This window comes from Hippopotamus amphibius, chromosome 16, assembly GCF_030028045.1.
Source record: "Hippopotamus amphibius kiboko isolate mHipAmp2 chromosome 16, mHipAmp2.hap2, whole genome shotgun sequence".
Taxonomy (NCBI): Eukaryota; Metazoa; Chordata; class Mammalia; order Artiodactyla; family Hippopotamidae; genus Hippopotamus; species Hippopotamus amphibius.
This window is the reverse complement of record NC_080201.1, coordinates 13,913,516-13,937,194: the sequence shown is the minus strand read 5'-3', so window position 1 is coordinate 13,937,194 and position 23,679 is coordinate 13,913,516. Positions and strand designations below refer to the sequence as shown.

Below are 23,679 nucleotides of genomic sequence, written 5' to 3'. Positions count from 1 at the left end.
CTTTTCTAGCCTCAATGGAGAAGATCATATAATTTTTCTTCTTAGATATATTCCATATCAATAGCGTTTCTAATAGTGAGTCATCTTCACATTCCTGAAATAATGTCCACTTGATTGCAAGGTATCGTTCTTTTAATGTGCTTATGAATTATGATTGCTAATTTTTTATTTCAGATTTCATATTAATATCTATATGTGTAATCAGCCTATATATTGACCTGTTTTATCTTTGTCAGGTTTTAATAACGATGTTATATTGAAAATACAACGTTGGAAATTTAAAAATAATCATGTTAGTTTACCAGTAGAATAAAGCAGAAGACAGGATTAGTGAATCTGAAGGCAGGTCAATAGAAAATACCCAAACTGAAGCACAGAGAGAAATAAGGAAGAATGGGGGTGAGATGTGGTGGGGAGGAACAAAACAGAAAAAGCATGTGGGACACAGTCAAAAGGTCAACATACTTATAGTCTTAGAAATAGGGTAAAGAATGGGATAAAAAAATATTTAAGAGATAATGGCTGAGAATTTTCCAGAAATGGTGAATGACATTATTCCATGGTTCACAAAGCTCAGCAAACCCTTAGTGATATAAATACTGCTGGAAACCAAAGCAAAGAGAATATCATAAAAGTAGCTAGAGAAAAAAAGACACATTACCTTAAAAGGAATGTGAAATTATGAAAGCTTTAAGCTGAAATTATGGAAGCCAGGTTACATTATGCAAGTGCTGAAAGAAAGAAATGCTAATTCAGAATCCTTTATCCATTGAAAATACCCTTTAAAAGTGAAGACAGAACAGAGACATTTGTAGACCAAAAAATGCTGAAAAACAATAGAATTCTTGGTTGTCATTGTTTTCCCCGTTTTCACACTCAAGAAGCCATCCTATTGTTTTTTTAGTTTCCATTATTTCAGTTGAAAAGTTATCTGTAATTCTAACCTTGGGTTCTTTGAAGATAATCTTTTCCCATCTGGCTCCTTTTAGTATTTTCTTTTTGTCCTTGATTTTCTTTAGTTTCACTACAATATATTTATGTATGAATTTCTTTTAATTTATCCCGTTTGACATTCATTGCACTTTTGGAATTATAAACTGATATCTTTAATCCATCCTAGAAGACTCTTAACCATCATCTCTTAAAATGTTGTCTTTGCTTCATTATTTCTTTCCTCTTTGGAGTTTTCAATTAAACACCCCATACCTTCTCACTCAAAATGCCTGGTCTTTTTCCCATTTGTTCTGTACTTCCATTTAGTTTTAATTCCTCATTGTTGCTTTTTGTATTTTCTGAACCATCTGCCATTTCACTATTTTTTCAGAAAATTGATAACATTATCTTATTAAGTATATTCTTAGAGTTTTAAAAAATTTAGGTTTTATTTTATTTTGGTAGGAGTCTAGAATGTGGCTCTTTTTCAGATTTTCTAGATCTTTTTATAATTTCCTATTCCTTGGGTAGAGCTTCAAGCACATCCTTTGTTTCTTTAAACTATTGATACTAAGTGTAGTTGGTTCTAGTATTTGATTCTTTGTGGGTCTGCTTCTGTTTTTCTTGTATGTGCTGGTTCTAACATAGGGAGTTTTGTTTCTTTGTATGCCTGGTTATGTTTGGCTTTTTTAAAAAATGCTGAACAATTTGAAACTTTGGATGCAGGTACCTTACTCCAAAGAGAAATGGGTTCCTTCTTCCAGGTTTCTGAGGGTACATGCAGTCCATGACCACCACATTCAAGGCTCAAAGTTCTCTGAAAGACATAGGCAATTCCAGCATAATATTTAACTCTGAGCTAGGGCTAGTCTCTTTCCCATTTACCCTCATTTTGAGGGCACAGTCCTTTGAGGATCAGCTTATTGTGGGGATGTCCTTGTTTGTTTGTTTTTTTGCCTTAACTTCCCTCTTCTGTAGGCTAAGGGCTTTGATTTCTCTCTCTCTTGCCCCCACAAGAATGATAGCTTCTTTGAAGAATGATCAAAGAATGATATAACACACACACACACACATATAAAATCAATCAATACATGAAAAGATGTTCAGTATCATCTATAATTAAGAATATGCACATTAAAGCAACAAGTTTTCACTCATCAAACTTAAATTTAACTGATCAAAAAGCTTAAAAGTTGACAAAAGTGCATACCTTTATTTGGGAAGGAAGTGCATGAAAGCATTAGCAGTTCTTACGTCTAAAATGCAGGCCTAGGATTGAGTGAAGGAGAGGAAGATGTTTTCTTTTCATGGTATATGCTCTTATAGTACTTTAAGTTTTTACTTCATGTACATATTTTTTAATAAAAATTTAAAAATTTTGAGTCAAATGCCTAGATACTTACTTTTTCTTTAAACTTTGAGGCAGCTTTTGCTGTTCTCACAGTGGTAGGGCCTAAAAAAACATTTGCACTGTATAAAGGGTTATCAATTTACTAAGTGGCTGCTCAGTTAATATAGATGTGAATGTAGCAGAAATATTTGCTAAAAAATAAAGCCCAAGTGATTAGACTTTCTGGATTCTGATTAAAATGGTAGCTGCATAGGTCAACAGAACATTCATGATATTTAAGTATTTCCTTTTCCTACTTTGAAGTCAGAGTGAGGCAACTGTTGTGACATTGCAGAGATCAGGTAGAATATAGTTTGTAGCTTTGTGTCTTCTTGGAAGCCCCAGGGCCTCATTTATGTATCTGGAATCAAGGCAATTGGTGCATCTTGAATGAAGTCAAGGACTTAAATTACTGTGTTGAATAAAGGTGTTCTTAACATTAAAAAATTTTAAATATTAAACATAGCTTTTGTCTTTCTATTTTTTTTCTTTCTATGTAACCGCTGTCCAGACATTGTGTGCGTGTGTGTGCACGCGCGTGCACGCATATTTTTCAAGTTTGTTTTAATTGCTGTTGTTTAGGGATGTGGTTCCTTTTACATAGTTTTCTATTAATGAAGTTATTAACGCTTCCTTCCTGATCCCCTTTGTTTGGGCTTAGATCCTCCCATGCTGAGCAGCTCTTCCCAGATGTACTTGGTGCAGTTAATTTAAGAAATCCAGCTCATGCTTGGAATAAAGATGAAGCTGATGGTTATAATTCGAGAACTCAGGGTGCCCTCATGGTCAGGTTGTTGGATTTTAAATTATTACAAAGAAGAAAAAGACTGGTAGCACCCACCACAACAATTCATATTTTATGTATTTTTGCAGTAACCAAGCAAGATAGTTTATTTCTCTGTAACTGTGCCAAAAATAACATTGCAGGTTTCTTTTTTTTCAGGTTACTGATCATGTCTGATCTCTGATAGACTGAGGGGCGGGGAGGAAGAATGACATGTCTAATGCTTGTGCTATTTTCCCTAACTTCATCTTGGAGGGAAAGTAGCCTAGTAGCATAGTTCAAGAATAAATCTCAAAGTGTATTTATACTTTGTTAATTTCTAGGTGAAAAAGTGTTTATATCTCTGTATGGAGCTGCCATAGACATGAATATAAGGCTGGACAAGAACTCCTTGATCCTTGAGAAAACTTACATATCTCTGGCCAATCAGCGAACTATAACTATTCACAACCGCAGTAACATCATTGCCCATTTCCAGTGGAAGATATTTGCTACCCAAGAAGAGGAAGACCGAGAAAAGTATAGGTTTGTAAGAAAAATCACTGTCTATATGCTATCTATATAATTCAGGGGAACATGAAACCTAGTTATGAAAATTCTGTGACTTTTGCGGTAAGTTTCTAACCAACTCAAACAATGTCATATTTATTATAACTTGGATCCAGTGTACAATGCTCCTTTTTTCATTTAAAGAACCGGAGCTAAGCTATGTGGAACACAACATTGTCCATTCTCAGTTAATGTTATCCTGGTTATACTTTATCAGTAGCTAAACCCCTGGATTTTAAAGACCAAATACATTATTCTTCACTATTCCCTCAAAACTAATCTACATGTCTTTATTTCTTTTCATAACCCTAACCAGATCGATCACTTTTCTTAGGGTTTCTAAAAATAATCTCTTTTGGATTGGGATCAATGTGGACTTTTTTTTTTCCAGTGAAAAGATACTTTCAGAAAATATGAAGACTGGGGAAAAAGAGGGCTTAGATACAGTGGCTTTTATATTTTCAGTTTTAGTAGCATTGCTCAATTCCCTGCTAACCATATAATTTAATAATGATTTCTTCTTGATATCTTTAATCTATGGCTTTTTAAAATGATACTTCAGGCAGTGGAGAAAATTAATAAAATGGAAAACCAAACTGTTTTAATTAATCTCATCAGTGTTAAATTTTGAGTATTTCTTTTTACTGAATCTATCCTTGACTCTTTTAAACTCTATTTGCAATTTTATCTTCTTCCATCCTCCCTGAATTAGCACTTTTGCTGCTTTCATTGGAATTTATTTCAGCCTTTTTTATTTGCCTCTCCATTTTCATTAAAGATTAGCCCTGGGAAGCTTCAAAGCTTTGTTTAAAACCAAGTTAGTATGTGATAAAAATAAAACTCTTAGGTCTATGGAAACCAGGCAGAAATCCCCCAGTGTGCTGTCCCTAGTTGAATCAGAAGGAGCTGTGACAATGATAGGACACAGTGGACCAGAAGCTTTATCATTCAGACAATGAGCTTTAATCACCAGATTGCCACTGTGCCATCTTTAAAAAGTGAGAAAAGAAAAGCCTTTCCTGCCTAAAAACTTCATTTTGCCTCATGATATAGAAATACCAGTAGTTTAAAAACGCAAGAGGAGACTGCTCATCCACTGCTTCATCTGTCCTGATTCTCCCGCTGACATGTATGTACCAACAATCAGAATGGTCTGGGCATATTTAAAGTTAAATAGGAGAGCAGGTGCTAATAAAGAAACAGCAATAAAAGTAGTGTTTCAATATCCTACTTGTGCTGTGGGCATAATCTTTTGGGGAGAGTGAGTATACACTATCAGAGGGAAGCCAGCTTTAATTTCAACTATGTCTTTGTGTTTGACCAAATGTATAGGATGTGACTGATGTCATGTCTATGTCCAAAAAGTATTTAAGGAAGTTAATTTCAATAGTGAAACTCAGGAAAAATTCAAACCAATTGCTATCAGAAATGCTAAGATATAGAGAATATACTTTCAAACACATGTGGGTGGGCATTTCTTTTTTTTTTCCCCCACTTCACCTCCTCCAACACTCATGGCCCTGTGTCTACTATTACTCTTGAGTCTTACTCTTCCTTTTCTCTTGCATTGTCTCTCTTTCACTCTCTCTCTTTCTCTTAGTTCCCCTAGTAATTTTTTCTGTAGCAAGGGAACAATATAGTTGAGCATTTTCATAACCATGATTGGAAGCCCAATATTATCATCTTGGATCATGCCCCTCCCTTAAACAATGAACTTGAAAAGTGGCTTCAGATGGCTAAATAAGAATACCTTGCTGTGTGTGGGTGACACACAGCAACATAACTCATGTTTCTACAAAGTGGATTGGTTGATCTAAGTGAAGAGTCTGTTGAATGTCCTGCCCCATCCCCTCTCCCTAACCCTCTCTTGGGCCAGGTGCCTAATCTCTCATTTGACCAGAGAGAGAGATTGTCTCTTCTCTCCCATGCCTCCTTGTTCATTAATACATTCCCAAGCATGCCACAGTTTCATATTTTTAGTCATGGATTCTTTTTTTTCTCTCTTTTTTTAAATTTATTTTTTTCTCTTTTTTATTTATTTATATATTTTAGAACTTTTATTGAGATACAATTGACATACAATATGTTGTATGTATTTAAAGTGTACAATTTGATATTTTTTTCTTATTAGTAATGTATATATGACAATCCCAATCTCCCAATTCATTCCCTCCCAACACCCCCATCCCCCACCCCGCTTTGCCCACTTGGTGTCCATAGGTTTGTTCTCTACATCTGCGTCTCTATTTCTGCCTTGCAAACCAGTTGATTTGTACCATTTTTCTATACTCTGCATATATGTGTTAATATACGATATTTGTTTTTCTCTTTCTGACTCACTTCACTCTGTATGACAGTCTCTAGGCCCATCCATGTCTCTACAAATATCCCAATTTCATTCCTTTTTACAGCTGAGTAATATTCCATTGTATATATGTACCACATCTTTATCCATTCCTCTGTTGATAGACATTTAGGTTGCTTCCATGTCCTGGCTACTGTAAGTAGTGCTGCAATGAACAATGGAGTGCATGTGTCTTTTTGAATTATGGTGTTCTCTGGGTATATGCCCAGTAGTGGGATTGCTGGGTCATATGGTAATTCTATTTTTAGTTTTTCAAGGAACCTCCATACTGTTCTCCATAGTGTCTGTATCAGTTTACATTCCCACCAACAGTGCAAGAGAGTTCCCTTTTCTCCACACCATCTCCAGCATTTACCATTTGTAGATTTTCTGATGATGCCCATTCTGACCGGTGTGAGGTGATACCTCATTGTAGTTTTATTTACATTTCTCTAATAACGAGTGATGTTGAGCAGCTTTTCATGTGCCTCTTAGCCATGGATTGTTGTCCTGGATGTAACTAGCCATGAAATGCCCATCCTCTCAAAAAACAAAGCAAAGAAAGAGGTTTGCTCTTTACTGAACATTTGGTTCCTGTCTTTGGATAGCTGTCCCTTTTGGTGGGTGGCTGTGCTCTTGCTGTAAGCATCAGCCCTTTCCTCCTCCCTGTTACAAACCCTTAGTTTGTCTCTTAGACCCACATCAGTGGCAGATAAAGCAGAATGTTCTTGAATAGCTTGCTTATGGGCAGAGGCTTGCTCATCCCTGAGAAGCCGCAGTGAGATCTTTAGCTAATGACATAAATTCTCTCCTGAGCTCCCCAGCAAGGACAATGCAGGAATCCCTGGAATAGTCTTTTTTGTAAGGTTTGACACTCCTGTTCTTGATGGTGAGCAACCTCTTTCTTTTCTCCTCTTCCTTCAGCAGCCTCTGTAGTTAAAGTGTAGAGAGAAATGTCGACTTCTGACCTAAACTTGGACAGAAGATCTAAATGGGCTCATGGATACTTTGAGAGATCAAAGTTTCCCTTTGCAGCACCCCAGTGAGCTAAGATTTTAAAACGTCAGTGTAGATTTTTAGGTGAAACTCAAGAGCCTGCCCCCTGCTTTCCAGTTATAACATGGCTTAAAACTCGTCCCAAGGCATTCATCTACAGGGGCTGAAAGTTGCTCCATGGTCACCGTGAAAATTCTAATCGCTTCAGTATTATGGATGTCCTTAAGGCCCTGTTCCAGCCATCATGGTTTCTTGTTCTCCAGCATCTTGTGCCTGAGCAAAGCCTTGGATGTCTCTTCTCCCAGTGGGGGAATAGCAGCCCTACTGAGCCCTATTGCTTTCTGGCAGTTTATAATTTCCATTCTAGGAAGGATGATGTCCTCTCTGCCTACCAAAACATGTTGGTACAAACCTTAGGACACATGTCCAGGTTTGGGGACCCTGCGCTAATCTTAGGCTCCAGACTCTGACAATGAAGATGTCACTTCCCCTAGGAAGAAGTTCTGGGCTCAATTTGTTTTCCATTTTTTTAAACCTTAGGAATCAGATATAAGGACCTTTAAAAATTATCTTTTGGGTCTCTCTCTTTTCTGATATTTTTCTGGGAGTTGCAGAAATTAATCTCTTCAAAAATTGAGGCTGAATTCATTTCTCCTTACTTCCTCTATCTCAGCCAGTGGGATTATAAAACATCCTACAAGATTCTTTCATCCTCGTCCTCATCAGTTTATTATATCCAGAGACTTGGCATGGGCTTTTGAGGATTTCTGCTCCGCATTTCTCCGTCAAGGTTCACAGCCGTTGTCTCGATAGCAACTGCTCTAATTCTAGATCTGCTCTGTACAAGAACTATAGAATCCTCAATGGTGCCCCCACAAAGTGATCACCATGGATGTATTCCAAAACATTCCAGTATTGGAGATGACACGTTTTCTCTAAATAAATCACTTTTATTTGGGCTTTGAGCCTGCTACCCAGGTGGTAATAAATTTACTCTCAGTTGTATTTAGGGAGCCCTTCCCTTTCCTAGTCATACAAGAATTTGAAGATGTGAGTGGTACTTGGTAAACAGGAAGAGGACCTCTAGTCCTCCGTTTATAACAGGCATCACAGAGGTGTTCTGTGTCCAGGGTCATACAGTCCATTTGAAGGTAGATGGCTCCACCCTTTCCATGCCAGGTGTAGACATGGGAGTATTTCTGCCAACCATGATGGCTGAGGTGCTTAGTTTTTAATCTCCTCAGCATCCAGTTACCACCTCTTGGGGTGCTGCAAAGGAGCAGGATGCAGGTCTCTAGGAACTCAGGGTGAGGGAGCAGTACTGGTTCAATGCTACTGTACTTGAGACATAAGTGTTCCCCACTGAGTATAGTCTGTTGGCTGGACTGTGGTTGATGCCTGAAGGTGATGGGCGTTTGGGCTACTAGAGCATTTGCAAAACGGGTTAAATCCATGGTTTTACTGAAAGAGAAGGTTAGTGTGTTGTTACACTCTCTGATGAGAGGTCTCTTCATTTGTAAAACAGAACCACCTCTGAGTGCAAGAGACCATGAGTATCAGCAGGACGAGTTGGGAAAACAGTAGACTGAGGTATATAGAAGCCATTGTTGGAGTCAGCCCAACTCAAGGTGGTTTGCATGTTCCCTTCTTAGACTCTCAGCCATGGCTCTAATTCTGTAGAGAGGGCAAAGAGGATGACATCTGGTGTCCTCCCCCTCCCCCCCCCCTTTGCATTATACAGCTGTCACTGATGTAAGAGTCCCAACAGCATGGGAGAAGAGTAGCATTTGGGAATTTTTGTTTTGTCCTCTTTTGTTTTCTGGCATAAGGGTCAAGTTAATCATATACCTCAATTCATAGAGCATTATCATCCTTGGTCCACACGAAGCACTTTATCCCCACACCCCACTTCCATTAACCCCCTTAAATAAATGTAATGTCTATGATTCCCATTATTAGTTTAACCAATACTTCAATCTGTTACCTCAAACTTGCCCACGTTTTTTGGTATTATTGCTGGCACTGTGATAAACCTCTTTGTTACTCTTTATGTGCATCCATGATTGTTTCTTTAGGATTTGTTCCTAAGGAATAGATACCAATAAATTCCACTTGCAGGAATACATGGTTTCCTTTCTTTCTGTGGACTGAGCTGTCTTTAATATGCCCTGCCCAGCAATACAGAAGGATGGCTGCTCTGGTCATCTTGTACACTGCTTCCCATCCAGAAATAAAAAGGGAGTGCACAATGCTTTCTTCCTTGGGACCAGAACATACTGAACCTATTTCTTCGACTTCTTCATGCTATGTGACCAGAGGACCCTGAACACTAAAGTTACTTAAAAAGAGTTATTTGACATTGCCGAGCATGTGGTTTGAGTGAAGTCATTTAGAAAATAGTTGGGGCTGGGACTGGAATTCAGTGACCTAGGCTCTCACTCAGTACTCATATTACTAAATAATTGTCCCTCACCTCTGGTAATACCAGTAAAATGCTGGGGAAATGGTCATGTATCCTGCGAGGAGATGAAATTCAGTCTTCAAGGTTCAGATGAAGTAACAGACACCGGGAGTAAAGTGAGCATAGCTTCAGGAACGAGTAGAGGGTTGAGAAGACGGCTTTTCTGACTTATCACAAGGGATATGAGGATCAAGAGAGAGAGAGAGAGAAGAGGAGGTGTTTCCAGGTGTATTCTGAGCATTTTATAAGCTTGACAGCTTGGTGATTGCCTGTGGTTGATAAAGGGAGAAAACTGGCATTTATTGAGCAATTGCTTTGTCCCAGGATCTACACCAGGTCCTTGATCACATTTAATTCTCAACATGTCTTTATGATGGAGGAGCTCCTATTCTTTCCATTTTATTGATGAAGGCACTGAGGCTTAGAGGATTTAAGTAACTCCCGAAGTTACAGAGTGAGTAAATAGATAGTAGAGTCAGTATCAAAACCTAGTCCTTGCTGGCTCCAGATTCTGTTCTTTAGGTAGTAACAGCTAGGAAGGAATTCAAGCTAAGCAACTGTATATTTTTTAATTTTTTATTTTTTAATTAATTAATTTATTGGCTGCATTGGGTCTTTGTTGCTGTGCGCGGGCTTTCTCTAGTTGCGGAGAGCGGGGGCTACTCTTCGTTGTGGTGCCCAGGCTTCTCATTGCCGTGGCTTCTCTTGTTGCAAGCGTGGGCTCTAGGCATGCGGGCTTCAGTAGTTATGGCTCGTGGGCACAATAGTTGTGGCTCATGGTCTCTAGAGCACAGGCTCAGTAGTTGTGGCACACAGGCTTAGTTGCTCCGAGGCATGTGGGATCTTCCCAGACCAGGGCTCGGTCCCGTGTCCCCTGCATTGGCAGGCGGATTCTTAACAACTGCGCCACTAGGGAGGCCCTAGCTAAGCAACTTTAGAAGGAATGAAATTGCCCTTAAAGTGTGAGAGGCAGGGTAGACGTTAAATATTGAAAAAGCAGCCTGGAAAACACAATTACCTAAAAGAAAATTGTCCAAATATATATAAGGGCTCAGGAGTAAGCAAATGGGCATTGAGTAGGACAGGAAGTCTGGGAGGACTTCTTGAAGGAAGGAAACTGAGGTTCTTGAGAGGTTAAAGTACAAGGCCACTCAGCTGGTATATTATAGACTCAGGGCAAGGAAGGACCACCCCAAGGCCGTGGGTGAGGCTATTCCCAAGAGGATGGGCTGGAGGGGAGCCCTTTTCAATGTTCTTCTTGGGAGCACCAAATGAATCTCATGTTTCTTGCTTTGTTTTAGGGTCTGTGATGATCTTATCAAAGAGGAAAAGAATGAGACCGATGAGTTTCTTGAGGAGTGCATTATTGATCCTTCACTGAGACAACGTCTTTCCATTCTCTCCCGCACCTTCGAGAATCAGAGAAAACTGGTTCAGGCAGACGGCATGCTCTTCTTGAATAACATTTTCACTATTGAGCCTCTGGTAAGCACACAAATACAGTCTGACCTTACAGGAAAAGTAGTGGGGATGCAGGGCTTAATTTGATGTGAGTACTCTGAGATTGATATGGTGGGTTCCAAGAGTGTAAAGATTCCATCTGAGGACCCTCATCATCATTATGAGACAGTGAATGAAGGTTAATGCTAAGAACACTCAGAGGTTACATTTATAGGTCACACTTTCTATGCACCAGTCACTGTTAAACACTTCATATATATTACCTACTTTATCTCGTTTATATATATATATTATCAGTTGTAATCAGTCCCCCATTCTACAGATGAGGAAATTAAGATTTAGAGAAATTTGATAACTTACTCAAGGCCAAACAATTAGTGTCAGTAGTTAGAAATTTATCCCTGTTTAGCCTCACTGTAGAGCAGGGTTTCTAAACCTCTGTGTTATTGACATTTGGGGCTGGATAATTTTTTGTCCTGTACATTATAGGATATTTAATAGCAGCCCTGACTTTTACCCATTGGATGCTAGTTGTGACAACCAAAACCCTGTCCAGATGTCAGAGGTCCTCTAGTGGGCAAAACCACTCGGGTTGAAAATTGCTTTGTCCTTAATTCACTCAGTAAATACTTATTGACTGCATGTTCTGTACCAAGCACTGCACGTGTACCAGGCATCGATGAACAAAACAGACATAGTCCTTGGCCTCACTGTCTATCTAGTGAGACCTGAGCCAGAGTTAGAACAGGATCTGTCTGATTCCACAGACTAAACATTTTTTTTAGGTGTACAACATAATGATTTGACATTTTTAGAGATTATACTCCATTTAAAGTTATTACAAAAATAATGACTATTATTCCTTATGCCGTACAATATATCCTTGTTGCTTATCTTTTTTTTTTACATAGTAGTTTGTATCTTTTAATTCCATACCCCTATCTTGCCCCTCCCCCTTCCCTCTTCCCACTGGTATCCACTAGTTTGTTTTCTATTCTGTGAGTCTGTTTCTATTTTGCTGTATACATTTGTTTGTTTTATTTGTTAGATGATAACATATAATATTTGTCTTTCTCCATCTGACCTATTTCACTAAGCATAATGCTCTCTAGATCCATCCACTTGTTGCACATGGAAGAATTTCATTCCTTTTTACAGCACAGTAATATTTTGGGGGGGGTGTGTGTGTGTGTGTATCACATCTTCTTCATTCATTTATTGATGAACACTGGGGTTGCTTCCATGTCTTGGCTATTGTAAATAATGCTGCTATGAACATTGGGATGCATGTATCTTTTTGAATTAGTGTTTTCTTTTTTTTAAGATATGTACCCAGGAGTGGAAATCCTGGATCATATAGTAGTTCTATTTTTAGGGCTCTGAGGAACCTCCATACAGTTTTCCATAGTGACTGCTTCAATTTATATTCCCACCAACAGTGTACAGGGTTTTCTTTTCTCCACATCCTCTCCAACATTTGTTATATGTAGACTTTTTGATGATAGTCATTCTGACAGGTGTGAGGTGATAGCTCATTGTTTTTTAATTTTTTGATTTGCATTTCTATAATAATTAGCTATGATGAGTATCTTTTCATGTGCCTGTTAGCCATCTATGTGTCTTCTTTGGAAAAATGTCTGTTCAGGTCTTCTGCCCATTTTTAATTGGATTCTTTGTTTTTTGATATTGAGTTCTATGAGTTGTTTATATATTTTGGATATTATCCCCTTATCTGCCATGTCTTTTGCAAATGTTTTCTTCATTCAGTAGATTTTTTCATTTTGTTGATGGTTTCCTTTGCTGTGCAAAAGCTTTTAAGTTTCATTAAGTCCCATTTGTTTATTTTTTGCTTTTGTTTCTTTTGCCTTAGGAGACAGATTCAAAAAAATATTGCTATGATTTATGTCAGAGTGTTCTCCTTATGTTCTCTTCTAGGAGTTTTTTTTTCTTTTTTTGGGATAAATTTATTTATTTATTTTTTATTTATTGGCTGTGTTGGGTCTTTGCTGCTGTGTGTGGGCTTTCTATAGTTGTGGAGAGTGAGGGCTACTCTTCGTCATGGTGCACAGGCTTCTGATTGTGGTGGCTACTCTTCTTGCGGAGCACGGGCTCTAGGTGCATGGGCTTTAGTGGTTGTGGCACACAGGCTCAGTAGTTGTGGCTTGCAAGCTGTAGAGTGCAGGCTCAGTAGTTGTGTTGCATGGGCTTAGTTGCTCTGTGGCATGTGGGATCTTCCCGGACAAGGGCTTGAACCCGTGTCTCCTGCATTGCCAGGTGGATTCTTAACCACTGTGCCACCAGGGAAGTCCTCTTCTAGGAATTTTATGGTTTCAAGTCTTACTTTTAGGTCTTTAATTCATTTTGAGTTTACATGGTGTAAGGAAATCTTCTACTTTCACTCTTTTACATGTAGCTGTCTAGTTTTCCCAGTACCACTTATTGAAGAGACTGTCTTTCCCCCATCATATATTTTTGCCTTCTTTGTCATAGATTAATTGACCATATGTGTGTGGGTTTATTTCTGGGCTCTCTATTCTGTTCCATTGATCTATGTGTCTGCTTTTGTACCAGTACCACACTCTTTTGATTACTGTAGTTTTGTAGTATAGTCTGAAGCCAGGAGGTGTGATATCTCCAGCTTTGTTCTTTTTTCTCAAGATTACTTTGGCTATTTGGGGTGTTTTGTGGTTCCATACAAGTTTTAGGTTTACTTGTTCTAGTTCTTTGAGAAATGTCATGGGTAGTTTGATAGGGATTATATTAAATCTGTAGATTGTTTTGGGTAGTATGGACATTTTAATAATATTAATTCTTCCAATCCATGAACATGGGATATCTTTCCATTTATTTGTATCATCTTCTAGTTCCTTCATCAATGTCTTATAGTTTTCAGAGTTCAGGTCTTTGTACTGTACTGTACAAACTCCTTGGTTAAGTTTATTCCTAGATATTTTATTCTTTTTAATGCAATTGTTTCTTGCTTTCCCTTTCTAATAGTTCATTATTAGTGTATAGAAAATCTATAGGTTTCTGTATATTAATATTATATTCTGCAACATTACTGAGTTCATTTATTAGTTTTATAGGCATGCGGGCTTCAGTAGTTGTGGCACACAGGCTACTGTGTGGCTACATGGGTGGAGACTTTAGGGTTCTCTCTATATAGTATTATGTCATCTGCAAATACTGACAGTTTCATTTCTTCCTTTCCAATTTAGATGCTTTTTGTTTCTTTTTCTTGTATGGTTGCTATGGCTAGGACTTCCAATCCTGTGTTAAATAGAATTGTCAAGAGTGGGCATCCTTGTCTTGTTCCTGATTTTAGAGAAAAAGCTTTTAGCTTTTCACCGTTGAGTATTATATTAGCTGTATTTATTGTAAATGTAGTATTTATTGTAAATGGCCTTTGTTATGTTGAGATAAGTTCCCTCTATACCAGCTTGGTTGAGAGTTTTATCATGAATGGGTATTAAATTTTGTTGAATGCTTTTTCTGCATCTATCGAGAGATGATCATATGATTTTTACCCTTCATTGTTAATGTGGCATATCACAGTGATTGATTTGTGTATATTGAACCATCTCTGCATCCCTGGAATAAATCCCACTTGATCATGATGTATGATCCTTTTTATATATTGTTGAATTTGGCTTGCTAATAGTTTGTTGAGGATTTTTGCGTCTGTATCCATCAGAGATACTGGCCTTCTAATCTTCTCTTTTTTTTTGGTCGTATCTTTGTCTGGTTTTGGTACCAGGGTAATGGACTCAAAGAATGAGTTTGGGAGTGTTCCCTCTGTTAAGGTTTTTGGATTAGTTTGAGAAGGATAGGTATTAACTCTTCTTTATATGTTTGGTAGAATTCCTCTGTGAAGCTGTGCCATCTGGGACTTTTCTTCTCTTTTTTTCTCTTTTGATTACTGATTCAATTTCAACACTAGTAATCAATCTGTTCAGATTATCTGTTTTTTCCTAATTCAGTCTTGGAAGAGTGTATGTTTCTGGGAATTGATCCATTTCTTCTAGGTTGTCGAATTTGTTGCCATGTGACCATTCATAGTATTCTATTATGATTGTATTTCTGTGATATCAGTTGTGATTTCTCCTTTTTTAGTTCTTTTTTTATGTATTTGGGTTCTCTCTCTTTTTCTCTTAATGAGCCTGGCTAAAGGCTTATCAGTTTTATTTATCTTGGATTCTTTGACCTTTTCTATTGGTTTTTTTGTTTTGTTTTGGTCTCTATCTTATTTACTTCTTCTCTTACATTTATTATTTCCTTCCTTATGCTGATTTTGGGCTTTGTTTGTTCTTCTTTTTCTAATTCCTTTAGATAGTAGGTTATGTTGTTTATTTGATATTTTTCCTGTTTCTTGAGGTAGGACTGTATTGCTGTAAATGTCCCTCTTAGAACTGCTTTTGTTGTGTCCCATAGATTTGGAAAGTTGTGTTTTTATTGTTATTCATTTTGATGTATTTTATGCTTTCCTTTTTGATTTCTTCATTGACCCATAGATTTTTAGTGGCATGTTGTTTAGTCTCCACATGTTTGTATTTACCCTGATACCATTTTTCTTCCTGATTGATTTCTAGTTTCATACTGTTGCAGTTGGACAAGATGCTTGATATAATTTCTGTCTCTTAAATTTGTTGAGACTTGTTTTCTGGCTTATCATGTGATCTATTCTGGAGAATGTTCTATGTGTGCTTGAAAAGAATGTGTATTCTGCTGTTTTTGAATGGAATGTCCTGTAGATATCTATTAAGTTCAACTGGTCTGATGTGTCATTTAAGGTCATTGTTTCTTTTTTTTTTTAATATAGATTTATTTATTTGTTTGATTTTAATTTCAATTTTAATTTTTTGACTGCATCGGGTCTAGTCGCACCATGTGGGATCTTTCATTGTGGCGCAGAGGCTATTTGCTGCAGCACATGAGCTTCTCTCTAGTTGTGGCATGTGGGCTTCTCTTTAGTTGCAGCATGCAGGTTTTCTCTTCTCTAGTTGTGGCATGTGTGCTCCAGGGTACATGGGCTCTGTAGTTGTGGCATGTGGGCTCCAGAGTACATGGGATCTGTAGTTTGCAGCACACAGGCTCAATAGTTGAGGCGTGTGGGCTTAGTTGCCCCACGGCACGTGGGATCTTAGTTCCCTGACCAGAGATTGAACCCACATCCCCTGCGTTGCATGACGGCTTCTTTACCACTGGACCACCAGGAAAGTCCCAAGGTCGCTGTTTCTTTATTGATTTTCTGTCTGGATGATTTGTCCATTGATTTAAGTGGGGTGTTATAAGTCCCCTACTATTATTATATTATTGTAAATTCTCCCCTTTATGTCTGTTAATATTTGCTTTGTATGTTTCTGTGCTTCTTTCATAGACCAAATTCCTGACCACTCTGCCCCACTGCCTCTAAATGAAAGTAACCAGCATATTCTATGTTTACTATGCGCTAGGCACTGTACTTTACCTTAAACTTGGCAAGCATACAGTGATGTGAGGGTAAAGACAGCAATAGGAGTTCAGAAAGTCCACAGCTAGTTAGAGCTGCTAGATGGTTACCATTCAAACCTGTTGGAGAGAAAACATGGGCACAAGGACACATTAGGATAAAAAGTCACTTGTGAGAAATGCCATTGACTTATATAGATCAGTTTTCCTTATGTCTGTACTTCCAAATTATTATTACAGGATATAACATAGTAAAGGGATTCCATGGCTAAATAAGTTTGAGAAGCACTGGGTTCAATATTGTTTGAAAGGTTTATTTGCTCTTAGACTTATAAAAGTCTTTCATGTGATAATGAGCATTATAAGTCTCTAAGAGCGAGCCTTCCCCTTGGAGACATCCTGTGGAACTAATATTTAGTGGGACTTGCTGTGTGAATCACTGGTGAAGACAGACAGTCAAGACACTAGGTCAGAGGCTGAGGTGATTATCATAGGCTAAGAAGTTAGAGTAGGCTTTTTGAGAGCAGAGCCTTGAATTGGGTCTGGCAGATGGAACTTTTGGAAAACAAAATTGAGGGTGTGCATGGCATGGTTCAGTCAAGGCTCCATTAGAGGATCAGTTCACTCGAATTAAAGAGTTCATGTAGGAAAACAAGGTTGAAGATGTGAGTTGAGGCTGAATCGTCTCTCATGTCAGAAGACTATCCAGGGCTCAACTGAGCAAAGGGATCTTCGAATATAATGAGTTAGACCAGAAAGAGGTTAAATTAAGGTGAATATACAGTCTTGGAAGAACAGGACATGCACCTATAAAAGTAGGTCATGCCAGAAGATGTTGAAAAGATCAGGAAGGCATTACAAGTCCAAGCAAGTAAGTTGCTGAGTGAGGCAGAGGCATGGAGGAACGGTCAGTCATGGCAATCTTATTTCATGGCTGGTAAAGTCCAGAGTGTAGGCAGTCCAAGATTCTTCCCAGCTGGTATGGAGAACCCAGGCTGATGACTGCCGTCCTTTCCTCATAGCCTTCTGGGAGTGGGTGGCTCTGGGATGGCAAACATTGGTGGTCAGAAGGAGACGGGAGGCCTGCAGGTAAGGCTTGCATATTTCAAATTTAGAAGTAGAAAGACTGGGCTTGCCTCAGATTTTCTTCTCCTCATGCACAAAACCCAACACTTCTCGTTGCAGATATATGTGTTAAAATGTGGCACGTGATATGATTCCTTTTGAATTCTACTTAGGATCTGAACTAGGTATTCTTATCACAAGACATCTTTTCACTATTAGGAAGAAAAACATTTTATAGAATAATGATACACAGAAATGATACCCTTTAAATAAATGAGACTAATTTTGTTTATGTTGTGTGGAAAAAAAAAAACCCAGGAAGGGGATAATATTTGCTTAGTATATAAGTGATGTTTATGGCATCTGTAATAATTTTGTCTTTTCTGTACAGTATTCAGGTTTTCTTCTCATGATAGTATTCATTAGCTGATTCTTGATAATTTTTGCAAAAGGAGAAATGAAGGCATGAATTTTTCCTAGTGTCATCCTTAGCGTTTTTCTGGCCAAAACAGCAGAACTCAGTGTCAGTTATAGTGATTTATTTATTGATGTTAAATTTCCTTTTTTCCTATATAAAGATTCTGATAGTTTTATAGAAATACAGTTCTTGTGAGTGTAATATAATCTTACCTCATAAATTACGTTTGAAGGTATTTGATGGGAATATTCTGTAATTTCATTAGCTTCTTGACTCAGATATGAACTGTGGGTATTTTCCACTGTTGAAATTTTGATTTGATGATACAAGTAAATAAATTCTACAGTATTTTTAGATGACAGATTTGGGAAAGTGTTTATAGAAGTGATGAGATCTGAACTGAGTATTGGAGGAAGGGTAAGATTTAATTAAATAGAAAGGAAGAAGAAGAATATTTCCAATAGGAGGAATTATGAAAACAAATAAAGGGAAACTGTTAGGTTTCTGGAGCAGGTGGTCACGGAGAATATAAGAAATGAGATTGAGAAGGAGAGTTGGCATGTCTGGTTGCCCTGGCAACCTGCTGTGCTATAACCGACTGTCTCCTACAGTGTGTTTCTGTAAACGCTGGATCTGAGGGATGGTAATGTGTGTTCCCTGCCAAAAGGGAATTTTGTGGTCAAGTAAGTTTGGGAAATACTGGTTCAAGAGAAGATGACTCTCAAAGGGAAAAGTGTAAACAGTATTTCCCCAGGACTAGAGACCCCCTTTCCCACACAGTATCCACTGGAGTCAGTGTTCCATGGATCCTAGTTTAGTAACTGGTGCTGAGGGTATCTAAGACTCACTATAAGGTTTGGATCAGGAACAGGATGTGTTGAGGGTATTTTAGAAAGATTATCTTAGCATCCACTTGTGGATCGAATTGGAGGAGGATGGCTAGAAGGTGAGATGGGTAGTGCAGGTCAGAAGGGGAAATTCACTAGCACAGGGAGAGTCAGAAAACTGAACATTTCTGCAGGCAACTGGAGAGTAATGTGTGAGGGTGACGCTGACCTGGAACAGCCTGGTGATGGTCAGAAAGCAAAAGAAATGGCAGATGTGAGAGATGCTCAAAAAGTGCTTTTTGATCGACTGGCCATTGAGGGTGAGACGTGGTGAGGAATCAAATGTCTTCTCAGATCTGAACTAGAGTGACCAGGAGAACTGTGATGTCTTTGGTAGGAATTAGCAAGTCAGGAGTCCTGGGTTTAACTCCTAGCTTTGCCAATGGCAAATGTGACCTTAAACAAGCCATTTGATCTCCTTTGATGTCAGTTGCCTTGTACACAAAATAAGGATATTTGGGCATGTTTATGCTTTTTGGCTAGTAGGTTATGATTCTCCAGTTTGAGAACAGACTCTGAGCTCCCTTAACATCAAGGAGAGCCTTATCCTTATCTGTACCCCAGGCCTAGCACAGTAGCAATTAATGGATGGATGAAGGAAGGAACAAATGAACAAATGAAAATCAATTAATGATGATGAGTTTGGTTCTGAACATGCTGAATTTGAGATGACACTAGATGTCCCAATAATTTTGGAAATGCAATACTTAACTTGTGGGATGGGAATCAGGAGTGGAAGCAAGATTTGTGAGTATCCTTTAGTGGTCTTCACGGAAGGCATGGAAAGAGGATGGAAATTCTAAGAGTAGAGCAAAGAAGGAAACTTGCAGTGGGCCCAGGACAGCCCCCAGGTGCTCACCTTTAGAGGCCCTACAAAAAGAGGCGAGGCTGTGAATTCACGGAGAAGGAGGGTGAAGAGGAGAACCAGCCAGCTGAGAGCTCACCAGCCTGTCCTACATGTCTTTCTACCCTATTATGCCTTGTTCATCACCATTTTCTACTGAAGGATCTTCTATATCTTGCTCACGTATAAGATTAATTATGCCAAATGGCCACTATTTAATTTCTGACAGTTGAGCTATGCATCAGCAATTAGTTGTTGTTGTTTTTTATTAGGTTGTGATTCCTTTTAATTAGCTTCTTGGTATGAGCTGAGTTCATAGTAGAAGCAGAGATGATTAAAACCAAGTACTGCCACCTACTGATCTAACAGTCAACCACTAATTGACGTCTTGTTCCTAAAATAAAAATAAAATTAAAGGTTGATGTAGGGGTTTAGAGACTACCTTTTTTTCTGATGGGCCCTTCAGCCTCTGTGTCCGCCAAGGAAGGATATTGTCTTCAATTGAGGTAAACTTAAAAAGTAAACAAAAGCCAAAAAAAACCCCGTGTTACCTTGGGGTCCGAAAAGAAGTAAGCAAAGATATGCTTATTTTCTCAGACCTATGTCTATATATCTGGCTCTTCAAATACATCAGCCAAAACAAAGTTTAGTTTAGCCCTTATTGTGGTCTCTGCGTACTGAGTGTTTTATGGGAACATTGTTCCTATTTTAGAGGCTCTTTCAATTTAAAGCAAGTAGATTCAAGATTAAGAGATCAGTCACTGTCCTTAAGTTGTCAAAAAGTGGTGATGGTTTTGAATTTAAATCACATCTTATTTATGCGATCATGTGAGAAGTAGTTTGACTCAGTGCTATAAGAATGTCTGATCCCAAACTCTAGAACTGAAAACTGTTACTCTGTTCTACCATCTGTTCACCACTTGGCCACTGGTTAGTTCCACTATTTTAGCTCACTTTTTCCTTATCCTGCTCATTTTGCATAGCATTGCCATGGGGTCTGTTCAAAGGACCTTGAGGAGTTATGCTGAGGCATCTTGGGTACTGATGTGGTCACAGAGTGCAGAAGTGGGAGTTTGTCTTTTGAGAGACCCCAGACATGTTCATTGAAGATGAAGAGGGTGGGAAAAGACCCAGGGGGAAGACAGTCCTGGGCAGATACAGGAAAATGGGCTGGAAGGAACATGTTTTTCAGCATTACTTGATAATTTATTGATATTCTAATGGTAACTGTAATTGTTGTTCTAGTCATTAAAGCATGTGGTGTATTACTACTATTTATGTCAGTTCCTCATGTCAATTCTTTTGATAATGTCTTGAAATATTAATGTAATTAACCTAAAATTTCCCATTTATTCCTTACCTAGGGAAGGTACTAGGTTCTATAGAATACTGACCATTTCTCTATTCACCTGTGTCCATATAGGTTTCTTCCCTCTTTGGAAAAGAATTGTGAAATTGAGTCTATTGTGCATGTTTTGCGCCTTCCAGAAAAACAAGTGGAATTGACTACTTTCAGAAATATATAATATTCTATTTTACTAGATGGACTCTGGCTGTACAGAATTTTGATGGTCTCATTCTGTTATTTCCTCTGCTTAGGTCTCTTGGGTACCCTGAGTGAGAGAGATTCAAAGACAAAACACACAATTGTGAGAATTGAGAGGCAGAAGAATATTACAGGGCGAAAAGAGAGAATTAAGCTTTCGATTTCCATGAGCATCCAGCAGTCCTCTGAGAAATCACGGCACAGGTGTGCTAGCCCCGTTTCTGAACTCTGGTACCGCTGGCTCAGGTCACACTTTTAAGATGCAGCAATTTTCTGAATGTTGAACACTTGATATTTTCTCAAGAAGAAAGTTTTGAGAATTTAAAGATATTTGCTCAAACTGGCCCTAAATGATTGGCCGACTGACATCAGTGAGCAGGGAAGACGTTTCTGCTTCTGTTAGCAAGTGTCTTTTCCGTCAAAGCAGACTTCATCCAAGATCCCTAGGGGAGCTTCAACTTAATTTAACTAAGCCTTAAAAAGGGAGAGAAACTTGATAATTTCTTTATTACCTTGTAAGTAACAGTAAACCATGCTTTGTCGTCACCTAAGCCTGCAGAAAACATGTGATTCAGCAATTCAGACTTTGAAAGCACAGCTCAAATTTAGTTTATTTTGTTTTTCCCAAATCGGCATAGCATGTGAGCTCAGCAGAACCGGTTGGGTGGGAGCCCAGATGGCTACCAAAGAGGAAAGATCTAGCTTTTTACTGCAACCCCCTTCCACGTCTTGTACCATTAGTCGTGAGGTTCATTGCAAACACATGGACGCTGACTCCTTGGAAATGGACACCGGAAAGGAGAAAGGAGGACAGGAATCTGCTGAGAGCAAACTGTCCTTGAGAAGTCACGGCTCTTCCGTCAGTGTGGTTTTCCCATTCTTCATCCTCCCTTTATTATTGTTTGTCCTCTCGGGTCTTTGTGCTCTGGTTGGCGAACCAGTGGAGGTGGAGGGAGGCTTAGGGAAGTCTTAGAAATAGCAAGGTTCCTCATAGCTCATTAAATAAATTAAGACCCTTCCTTGGAAGAAACACGCAGGTCTGTTTTCTCCAGAGAAAGGCATGAACATAACACACAACTACCTCAGCCCTACAAAACCCCACTGGAATTTTCACCGTCCATGGGTTGGAGTATCTCACCATAGATGGAAGACACCTTTTGTGTCTCTGACAGATGGTCAAATCTCAAATCCCTCTCTTAGAAACTTTTCTGGTCATTATTTTGAGAATCAAAACTTTACTAAATTCACAATTTCTAGTCCCAGAAGATATACTAGAAGAGAAATATCTCCTTGCATGTCATGTGCCAATTCATTCCTTTCTCTCAGTGATAAATTGGATAGTTTACCTTCAGTTTTTTAGCTTCTACTTTTTTCCCTATATCTCTTTGAGACAATTCTGTTTGCCCCAGGTGACAATAAAGAGGGCCTCCTGTTGATCTGAAAGGTTCTAAAAGAGCAATTGTGGGTAATGATGCAGATTATAGCTTCTAATCAGTGCTTTCATTTATTTTTTCTTATTGATTGATAGAAATTTGACTTTAAGAGAATGTTTTTATTTTCCAAGAGAAATTCTTTACATTTTTCTTAAATATGATAGGATAGCTGAAAATATTTGTTTACATAGTCAAGAATATTTCCATTTTGGTGAAACATGATGAAATTCATTTCACATTATAGCTGCTCTTGAAGTCATTATGCACTGAGCTTGTTCTGAGCTGGCTATACCCTACCCAACCAGGATAGCTTGTTAAAATCCTCCAGTGCATTTCTCAAGAGCTGCAACTTACTAATATTGAATGTATCATCCACAAGAACCTCCTGTGAATCACCTTCCAAGGTACCTGAATGTTTGAGTATGCAGTGTCCTACTGTGTTCACCAGACAGGAACACCAGGTTATGCTGGCTTCAATTAAGGCTGATTGTCAGTTGTAGTGTTTTTAAATTTCTCCTGGCCATTTTTTTTTGATAGGTAAGAAGTTTATTTAGGGATTTATTTAGAGAGAAACACACTCCGCAGGCAGTGTGGGCCATCTCAGAAGGTGAGAAAGGCCCCAGGGTATGGGGTTGTCAGTTTGTGTAAGGGGGGGTAATTTCACAGGCTAATGAGTGGGCAGAGTATTCCAGAATTGGGCCACCGCCCACTTTGTGATCCTCACAGTCAGCGTTGGAACTGTTATGGCGCCTGGAAGTTTCTCCTGGCCATTTTTTAAAAATGATGTGTGAAAGGTGAGGCCTGACATTTTGTTATAATTGCAGTAGGGTTCAGGAAGTTAAAGAAAAAATATTATAGAATCCCAGCTTTGCCACTTACTATTGATATGGCCTTGGGTGAGATACTTAACTTTTCCTTGCCTCAGTTTTCTCATCTTTAAAATGGGGATAGTACTACTTCACAAGGCTGTAAAGATTGAACTAGATAATGTATATCAGCACTTAACACAGTGCCAGGAGTATGAGCTCTCACTTAATGGCTGCAAATATTATGGTTCGGAGTTAGTACAATTCAATCTTGTATTGTATCTAATCTCTTGTCAGATTAGAGAGTATGATTG

At 38.5% G+C, this 23,679-nt stretch overlaps 1 protein-coding gene across 1 annotated transcript in view; it reads left to right on the top strand.

Moving 5' to 3' along the window:
- The window catches only part of HYDIN (HYDIN axonemal central pair apparatus protein), a 346,192-nt gene that overhangs the window by 63,803 nt on the left and 258,710 nt on the right, over positions 1 to 23,679 (top strand). Inside the window, exons 7-8 of the mRNA XM_057713331.1 lie at positions 3,431 to 3,632; positions 10,759 to 10,942. Coding sequence (XP_057569314.1) covers positions 3,431 to 3,632; positions 10,759 to 10,942 — 386 coding nt within the window. The remainder of the gene's footprint in view (positions 1 to 3,430; positions 3,633 to 10,758; positions 10,943 to 23,679) is intronic.